Source organism: Amblyomma mixtum, chromosome 3, assembly GCF_055824585.1.
Source record: "Amblyomma mixtum isolate Tamu chromosome 3, ASM5582458v1, whole genome shotgun sequence".
NCBI lineage: Eukaryota > Metazoa > Arthropoda > Arachnida > Ixodida > Ixodidae > Amblyomma > Amblyomma mixtum.
The window spans coordinates 422,189,106-422,199,550 of record NC_143014.1 but is presented as its reverse complement, the minus strand read 5'-3'; the positions used below and the strand labels follow the sequence as shown (position 1 = coordinate 422,199,550).

General features: G+C 45.6%; 1 protein-coding gene across 1 annotated transcript; it reads left to right on the top strand.

Annotated features, from left to right (window-relative positions):
- Positions 1–9,468: 9,468 nt before the first annotated feature.
- Positions 9,469–10,092, top strand: LOC149357896 (uncharacterized). The gene has a single exon (XM_089576683.1). The coding sequence runs from the start codon at positions 9,469–9,471 to the stop codon at positions 10,090–10,092; it is 624 nt and encodes a 207-aa protein (XP_089432809.1).
- Positions 10,093–10,445: the final 353 nt, after the last annotated feature.

The following is a 10,445-nucleotide window of genomic DNA, read 5'->3' as shown; positions in this document are numbered from 1 at the left end:
AGTCACGGTTTCTCCATATGGAGACGCGACTTTATTCTTCCTTTTTCTCATCAAAATGCGTATGATTCGCGCTGCAGCTTGCTGCGACTAATATTCGAGACATATGGCTAAGTGACACGTAGCGCCATCTGATGTAAAGCGGCGGAACGATACTCCAAAACAACGCTTCAAGATGGACGCCGCAACGTTTTACGGGAGCTCTGGTGAGTTGCTGTACGAAGTTCTTTTTTACGGTGACGTACGTTATATATTAAGGGTAAAAACACCTCTTTTATGTACAGAAAGCTCTATTCGAACGAAAAACAGTCAATATTTCATATCGGATGATTTTACCTAGTAGATTTACTGCTGATCAGAACCGCGTGTACAAGTGGACACACCGTGACCTAACCCATACTTGTTTTAGCATTGCCGGGGAAGGTCAGTGTGCTTTGCCATTTGCTGTATGTTGATTTTTGCTTGCATTCATCTCCTCTCAGCCATCGAGAATCATCGAAAGACTCGCCGCAAGGCAAATATCTCTGCAGCTGAGAAAATGTTTTTGGCTATTGCGGACGGCAACGAGTCTGACGCTAACCTCTCGGACGACGAGACCGAAGTGTGCGACGATGTTGTGGATGTGGTATGTATACATAGCAAAAGTATTTTGTAGTTGATAGTAGAGCGGGGCCTTAAATGATTGCGTTCTATTTTTTTATCGTAGGACGTTGACTTTGGAGGTGAAAGCAACGCTTCTGCACCAGCGGCCATGGAGAGCAGCGACTCAGATGAAGATTGCGACGCCGCTAGGAAAGACCCTAAAAAGCGCAAAAAAGTTGTAAGCTGGGTGAAGAAAGCCTTCCATCCAGGTGACATTTCATGCATCCCAGTTCCCAGCAAGAACGAGGCGCCGGCTGAACCTCTTCAGTATTTCATAAAGTACCTCCCTGACAGCACGTTTGAAAAAATTGCCCAGTGCTCAAACCTTTATTACTTGCGAACAACTGGCTCAGAGCTGGGCACTACACCGGAGGAGATTAAGGTATTTTTTGGCATCATGATGTACATGGCTGTGCTCAAATTTCCTAGAATTAGGATGTACTGGCAGCAGCGGACCCGGATTGCCATAGTTGCAGAAGCAATGAACCTGAACAGATTTTTTAAGCTGCGGACTGCTGTTCATATTACTGATGCCTGCTGTCCAGCCCCTAGCAACACTGATAAATTCTGGAAGGTGCGACCTCTAATTGATGTTGTGAGGGAGCGATGCCTGGAACTTCATGTGAGGGAACAGTCAAGCATCGACGAACAAATGATTCCCTTCACTGGAAAAGTCCCAGCAAAGCAGGTCATTAAGTCTAAGCCAAATCCTGAGGGTGTTAAAGTTTTTGTTCGGTGTAGTCCTGATGGCATCGCACACGATTTTGAAATTTATCAGGGCAAGGGGACTGGAATTGACCCCAGCTATGCGCATCTTGGTCTCGGTGGCTCTGTGGTCTTGAGGCTTTGTGACTAACTGCCAAAAAAAGAAATTTCAAGTGTTTCTTCGATAACTATTTTACATCTGTCAACCTGCTACGTGAACTGCGAACTTTCGGCATTCAAGCGACAGGAACGATGAGGGGTAACAGGCTGATGGGTTGCAACCCGAAGAGCGAGAAAGAGCTTAAAAAAGAAGGAAGAGGGGCGATGGACAGGAAAGTGACCGAAGAAGGCGATGTTGTCTTAGTTAGGTGGCTTGACAATGGGGTGGTAAACATCGCCCCTACGCAGGTAGGCTTTGGTTCCGTTGGTGTCGCCAGCAGGTGGAGTGACGCATCGAAAGAGCGGGTTGAAATACCCTGCCCAGAAGCTATTCTGGAGTATAATAGATTCATGGGAGGAGTTGACAAGCTGGACTTTGTGATGGCCCTCTACCCCATGAAAGCCAAAACGAGAAAATGGCCCGTCAGGGTAATGTGCCACTTCACATCACTGGCTTTGGCCAACTCATGGCTGGAGTATGTGCGAGACGCCAGCAGCCAGGGACTTCCAAGAAGAAAGGCCCTCGACATGCTTGCCTTCCAGACTGATGTGGTTCTCAGTCTAGTTCAGTGCAACAAAGGGGTACCAAGGAAGAGAGGGCGGCCGACTGTTGACTCAGCTGAGCCACCACCACGTCGCTCACACAATGCTCGTCCGTCACCACCAAACGCTGTTAGGTACGATGGCAAGGAGCACTGGCCTCAGCAGGTTCAGTTGCCGTTTCCACAGCGGTGCAAATACGAGAAATGTTCCGCAAAAACGAGGGTCCGCTGCAGGAAATGCGATGTTTTTCTGTGCATTGCAGCTGAGAAGGACTGTTTTTTCCTTTACCACAATCAGTGAACCTTTCCATGCACCATTCGCACACACTACAATAAATATTTTGCCTCCTTGTTGCAAAGTGCTTCCGTATAATTATTATATACGTTTTTTAAGAAAAGCAGGATTCAGTCACGATGTCTCCATATGAGCACGCGACCGCAATTGCATAATAATTATGCTAGAGAGATGAAACCTTCTTCTTTAGCCTCTGGACAACGAAAACATTGAAACCTGTAAGTATGGAATTTTTCTCCAAACAATACAATAATTCGTGACTGAAAGGGGTATATACACACAGTTCCCCCGCCCCTCCCCCCCGAGTCACAATATATGTTCATTAGAAATCATTACTAATGGGGAAGGTATTAAGATCTGATTTATCAAATCTTGTGTTTAACGTCCACGTGCTAATGTGTGCAAGGCGGACGCTGCGTATATCAAAAATAGCTGACAGTGTGCTTTAAAGGCTTAAGACTCATTCACGGCACCAGTGCCGACGGCGGCACCATTTGCCTCGCAGAAACACCCGCATACGAGAAGTACAGCTAGCGGTGTAAGGAATAAGGTATGCGAATTCGGTTAGTTCTAGAAAAAGATTATTGTAAGAGATATCACAAACTCGCTACAGTTAAGATTTTGTGTAGAGTGCGCATGTGGGGGCTGAACGACCGTTCCTTTTATGCTTGATGTTAACTGGTGATGAGGTTCCCGAGTAGACCTTCAAATGGCAGCAAAGGGGCTTTGCTTTCTCCTAGGCTTGACACTCACATCGCACACTCAGGACGGCCACTGCCCCATTGCCCTCTTAGCATGCATGAATGGGAGTAAGTGTGGCATTGGCCACAGTTATTAAGCATCAAGAATGCGCTTTATGAGAGAATAAATGCTGCTCTTCCTTTGTGCGCTCGTCCACTCACTCGACGGAAGCAGCCGGGAGCTGCCTGTATATGTTTTCCCTTGTGATTAAGAGATGAATGCATTGCGCCTCAACAACTGCAGCCCGTCGTCGTCCACGCCGAGTCAGAAGCCGTGGCAGCAACCCAGCGACCACGAGGAGCCCACGCCGCAGCCTACTCGTCCCCTTGCCTCGGCTGCAACCCCAGTGCCAGCCGCAGCCGCCGGTGGAGCAGACCGTGGAGGAGCGGCTGCGCAGCTCGTCTGGCTTCAGCCTCGTCTCCCATCAGTGGCTACCGGTGGCGAAGCGGCCGTTCATGACGCGCCCACGGACGGCTTCGCGTCTCAGGCGCCGAAGCTTACAAGTGCTGGAGGCTGGAATCCGCTGTCTTTCCTTCAGCGGGAACGTCACTCGATACATCATATAGGTAACACCACATGATAGACTGAAAGCCATTCTTTCCCATTCTAAGCACTCTAGTGAAGCGGACATTGCATTGACATCCACGGAAGATTCGCAAACTTTCCGTTAAGTCTGGCCGAAGTGTGGCATTTACTTATGACACTCAGAGAAGAGCATAGGATAAAATGAGGCTTCTTAAATTTTATCGAAGGAACGCTACCTAAGTTACCGATTGCCGCCGTGGCGACAGTCTAAGCCGACTAAGTATTTTGTATGACATCAAGTCCATTCCGAGTGGCAGCCGACGATGTGAAGGCTTTACTTTCTCTTAACCGGTGTCGCAGCCGCCACCAACGCCGGAGCGCGGCCGACGTGGAATGAAGTGGTGTAAACGTCGCTCCAATTCAGGACATTTACCGCTTCTCTCACATGGGAACACAGCTTCACAGTTACTTCTACAATGACTTAAACACTAAGCAAGATAGGAGGAATATTCTAAATGCTTTCCGGTTTAAACTCGAGATGGACGCTATACAACTCATGTGGTGCGCAGCGTAGGGTGCGGACTATGAACCGCATGGCTTAGGGAGTGCCTGTGTTTCTTTGCACAGCAGTAGACATTTGGGCTAGTTGGTGCGCGTTTTTCTTTAAAAACCAGCGCAGCGGACAGGAGTGCTCCTGTTTTACTATGCGCACTCAAAGTTAATAAAATGAACCATAGCTATCTCTGCCATGAATAATGCACTCTGGCGGCAATGCCTGCAGCAGGTTCCTTTAAGCCTTCTCTCGCAGTTGAGCCAACTTCCATCCGCAAGATTTCCCGGGAACCTCCTGCGGAAGCTGTGTGAAAAACTGCTTAAAGATTGTCACCAACACTCAAGGAAAGGTTGCCCAGACTTCGAACAATCACAAGCTGCTGTCGATCCATTTCATCATGTTTTTAGCACTGACTCCATAAAACAGCAGGAAGGGTAGGTGTCCGTCATTAATTCTCGGCACCCAACCAGCTTGCGACTCTTTGTAAACGGGTTAACTCAGATGAGTCCCCAGTTGTAGCGTGCGGCACAAAATACAGGCAAAATTTTACGCACTGCAAAACGCACGTTGTACAGTCATTATCTGGGGCCCGTTCAGATAGGTAAATATAAATAAACTTGAAGGAATCCAAAAGAAAGCAGTAAGGTTTATATATAACACTTACAGGTGAGCGTCAGTCAGTGATCTCAAAAAAGCGGCTGACTCTCTATTCCTAACATCAATCGCATATGTCGCTTAAAATTTTTCTTTCAATTAATAACAATTTCAAAGTTGACACCTCTAATATCCTTACTAATTCCACGGGGTACCAAACTAGAAATCGTCATTCTCTTTCCATAACGCCATTAAATTCGCGAGTTAATTGTTTTAAATATGCTTTTTTCCAAGGATTAGCACTGATTGGAATAACCTCACTGGTGATGTTGTCAGGCAGAGATCATTGCATTTGTTTGAAGAGCATTTGAAATGATTGTTGTTGATCACTTTGCCCCGGTATTTTCTTGCTGATTTTCTATGTGTAACTCTGTTTTGTTCTTATGTATCTGTATTTTTGTATCTTAACACATTGTTCCCTACCTGCTATGATTTTGTGTACAAGATTGCAGTATCCAGAAATAAAAGAATAAATAAATAAATTTTGTTGTCTTGTGGAAAATATTACGTTGAACAATCCGGAAGGTGTATCAATGACACATTTCTCAAGAACCGCAATTTACTTAGATCGACAACAGCTTGCAACCTTGCTGTCCACTGTGCCAACTGTGAATATTTTTTTCCATTGCGTAACCGAAAACGCATCTGAAAGAAATATCTGGACCAGCGCGCACACGAATTCTGGGAAGCATTTATCATTGACCAGAAGAACCAAACCTGCGTCAACACGGCATCCTTCTTTTTCCCAAAGGAAATAACATTAATTACCAGTTGGTTGGTACGTGCTAAGCGGTACCTTAGCTTTTTTGTTATTAGTGTTTACAAAACATTTTGTTGTTCCTTTTGGTTCTGTTTTTATGTTTTCTGGTTTATCATCTTACAGCCCTCCCCTCTCACCCCTTGTTAGCAGCTGAGCGTGGCACGTGCCTTTCCTTTGGCCTTCGTATCAGGAGTTGTGCCTATTACAATGACCTTTTTATATTTGTTTTCAAGCCTTGAAATGCCATATATTCCCGCCTTCTAAAGTAAAAACGTTAGTCGATAGTCTGCGCTCGTCCTGTTGCCTCTTCCTTGTCCCTTATTTAGCGCTGTTGTTTTTTAAGATGGGTTTTTTCCCCTCACACCTCTGGGTTGCGCTTCTATGGTGTTGATTTAGACACAAGACGCTCTTTAATTCTTTTTAATACGTATACTCTTCTGAAATAGCCGCATAGATAGGTAATCAGCCTAACAACGTCAGCCAAGATCAGCCTATTTACGTCGTCTGTAGGACAAAGACGCCTTCCATCAACCTCCAATTAACCATGTCCCCTGTCAGCAGCGGCCACCTTATCCACGTCACGTACCTAATCTCATCCTCCCAGCTGACCTTCTCCGCCCCTCCTACGCTCGCCTTTTATTGGCATCTATCTACCTTGTCTTCTCAGGGCGGGACATACAATGTGAAGGCTATCTTGTCTTCGAATTACATGCCCTGACCACGGTCATTCCTTGTAGACCTCCACTAAGATTTCTTTAACCTTAAACCTGTCATTTTTCTCCAGAAATCTCGCTGCGCTCTGCGCAACTTTCTAGATATACCTCAAACTGAAGATGCCTTCTACGTCGAAGAAAATGCAGAAGAATGCCCGCACTCTGTTACAGAAAGTATAAAGGGAAGTTATTCTTTCTTCATGTTCGCGCAATTTGATGTAAATTTCCATCACTCCCTCTCAATGTGCACCACATCCAAGTGCTTCATTTTCCCTACTGGAGAGCCCTTGAAGACTTAGCTTGCATGTACGAGGGGGTACCCAAAAGAAACCGGACTAAATTTTTTGGTCGGCAAAGCTTCTGTGGTACCGCGTTTTGCCACTAGGAGCGCATAGAACGAACATTCCAGAATCAGTAAGCCGAGTGCCGTTGTTGAAGGAAATCAGAGTAGTTTAGGCAGAGTTTTAGAGTGACGACTGTTTTGTGTGAATATCGTTTTTGCAATGGATGATTTTCGTGAACAGCGTGCGCCGGTGAAATTCTGATTTTTGCTCGGAAAAAGTTGAATGGAAACTCTTGAAATATTAATTAAGACGTACAAGGACGATGCTATGGGGACAACTCAAGTGATCCTGAATCCAATCCTGAATCAAAGCAACAATCATGCCAATGGAAATCTTCAAATTCACCTCGCCTCAAGAAAGCTCGTCAGGTGAAACCAAACCTCAAAACAATGCTGATTTGTTTTTCGACGTGAGAGGGGTCATCCATAAGAATTTGTTCCGCAGGGTCAGACAGTTAGCCACGCTTTCTACTTGGATGTTTTGAAGAGATTGGGCAACAGTGTGCGGTGGAAGCGGCCAGATTTGTGGCGGTCGGGTGACTGGTTTTTCCATCATGGCAATGCCCCTGCTCACACGCCGTCTCTACGACAATTTTGGACCAAAAATGGCATGGCCCCTATTCTTCAACCTTCATACTCTCCCGACCTTGCCCCGTGCTACTTTCTTTGTTTCCTAGAATGAAAAAATAGGTGAATGGAAAGCGTTTCACTGATGTTGCAGAGGTGAAGAAAAAAACGACGGAGGCACTGTCAAGCATCACAAAAGATGAATTTAAACAATGTTTTGAAAAATGGAATGAAAGATTGGACAAGCGTAGCATTGCAAGTGGGGAATACTTTGAAGGAGATTGAAGGTATGTGCTTAAAATGTGAACAAATAAGTTCAAACAAAAATAAGTCCGGTTTCTTTTGGGTACCCCCTCGTATACAGAAAAAGGAATTCGCCCCGGAAATCTGTCTCTTCCTTCTTTTCTGCTGCCCCTGAGCGGATAACAACGCTATGAATTCATACTTTTACAAATTAGGCAATAAAGTTAGAAGCTTTCTTTAGAAGAAATTTCTTTATTTTGCTTGAGCAAAAAAGGTGACGGAAGAAAAAGCTGCTTAGTTGCAGCTTGACAAAGCTCCCGCCACCCAGGCAGCAAGCACTTGCGCAGAACATAGTTTTAAAAAATTGATAAAACATTCCTCTGAAAAGAGCAGTCGATTGTCAACTGTCACGTGCAGAACAATGAACAAAATAGACACTTGAAACAAGATTAAAAGAAAAAAAGAAATCCGCGGTACAGGTCAAACAAAAATTTCAAAAATTCCCTTGTGCGACATTTGCAGAATGTTTATTTGTTTTTCATCCAGTTCATTGAGCGCATGCGGTATGGGATGTTTTAGTCGTTGTTTTCCGTACATTGTACGGGAAAATGGAATGAGCCATGGTGACTGATAGCGAAATGAATAGGTATTTGTTGTTTTTTTTTGGTAGTCTAGCTAATGTCAGAAATGTCCGAGATTCAGAAGTTCAGGGATTCAGCCGCGGTACGCATATTTTTTTCTTCTGGGGAAATCACTGCTGGGCACATGGAAGTACTCACATTAGGAGTTTAGAAGCGCCATTTTGGAATTATGTTTTACTGTACGTACCTAATTTTCCGCATTCTTTACCTTTGGTCCCGCTGTTTTGGAAAACTCGAGCGCTGACGGTGTCTGAACGCTTCATGCTGTCCTGACTGAATAACTGCTCTCATCCTACTCTCTGGAGGTTTTTCTTCATATTTAATTAATATTACCTTTGAACAGAACACACGAAGTCCTGCAATAAACTAAGGGCTTTTTCGTAGCAGTTGAGTATCTGCCATTGCAAGTCAGTGATTCATCCGTGTGCGCTAACTAAAAAATGGCCTGTGCCAATCCTTCAGGGGTTCTGCGCAGGCACAGACATTTATGAAAACTTTGCTTCTGAACATAACTGTTGCTGTTATTAGAATTGGGTGGAAAAGTAAACCACTGAGCGCACTATAGTGCCATATAGTTCCTATGCAGCTGTGGGTATTAGCAATGGTGTGGTGGCTATTGGATTTAAATCGGAATTATAACTCAGCTTCTCACATGGGCCACGACTGCGCTGGCATTTCTGTGGGATGTAGTTAGCGGATGTCCCTGCGCGTTACTTTGGCAGCCTGACGCTAATATTTTACAATCCGAATCATGCTTAATTCTAAACGCGTGGTTCTGCGTTGTACTCCATTCCGTACTAAATGCAAGATCATCATCGGTTTAAACAACGTTTCCCCAGGCACTGTTTAAATCTGCTTTGAGGTTAAGCATTGTACACTAGCCCGAAGTAAGTTCATTTTCGGTGTACTATTTGAGTTTAAGGAGAAATTGTTTTCATGACTGAAATTTGCAGGACATCAAATTAGGCGAATTCTCTAGCGAGGACAAGAGAAAGAATCACCTGTGATACCGTGAGCGCCTAGCGAGCCGCTGACGTGTCATCCCGTGCTGCTGATAAGCTGCGCACGGCACGCTATTGGCGCACTATAAGAACACCATGCTCTTGGCAATAAACGCTTTTTTCCTGCTTGACCTTCGTCGATGCTGGTCGTAGTTATTTCACTGGCGACGAGGATGGGATCCGTCTGGACTGGCCTGCCAAGCGTGTCTGGGCAAGATAGGACGACGCACATCGGAAGCCACTAATGCGGACTGCAAGTGGCTGGCGGCCAGGGGCAAGCAGCTGACAACGGATCCTACGCACCAAGCAAGGCATCGACACGATAAGTAACTGCACCGAAGCGTTGTTACGTTTACGTTTACGTTGTTATGTTTGTGCACCGAAGCGATGTCGCGTCTTGGCAGAAGCGATGCGTACGACCCGAAGGTCCAGAACTTTGATTCCTACTTGGAACGGTTTGAACATTTCGTCAGCGCCAATGAGGTCTCGGAAGCAAAGAAACTGTCAGTTTTTCTAACAGTACTTGGCGCAGAGGCGTATGAAGTCCTCAAGAACCTGGTAGTTCCAGCGCTTCCCGGTGAAAAGACTTTCGCTGAAATCAAGGTTCTGCTGAAGAATCGCTACAGCCCGCAAACTTCAGTCATTGCTGAAAGGTGCAGGTTTAACCGCCGAGTTCAACTGGAGCAAGAGAGCGTAGAAGATTTCGTTCTGGAGTTAAAACACCTTGCTCGGAAGTGCAATTTCGGAGACTTTCTGCAGGATGCCTTGCGAGACAGACTGCTAGCAGGCATTCGCAATGAGGAAACTCAAAGAGCTCTGTTCACCACGGAAGGCTTAACATTTGAAGGCGGATGCAAAACTGCGCTGGATAGGGAGTTGGCCACACAGCAGGCCACGCTATTGCAACAAAGAGGTCGCAGTGAGGCACTCAACGCTGTGGGAACGCACGAGAGGTGCGACCGAAAGACAAACGACTCAACGCGAGGAAAAAAGTCAAAAACAGAAGTGTAGCCGCTGTGGCAAGGCGCATAGTTCAGACAGCTGTTGGTACAAGAGGTACAAGTGCAGACGGTGCTCGAAAGTGGGTCATCTTCAAAATATGTGCCAGGCAAGCCGTGAAGAACTAAAAGCGCATTCACAGCTTTTATAAATATCGCTTGAGTATCCGGTTTACACTCAAAACACGTAGGAATACAAACTACATACGTAACCTTGCTGAACTACATCGCTGCATATCACAACAACCGGTCTCGTCCACTGGCTGCCATTGATTGTGATATGCAGCTAACGATCGCTGCATATCGAAAAGGGTCGGTTCCCACAGACGCTTGGAACTCACGGTTATATTTAAGTGACCAATGACA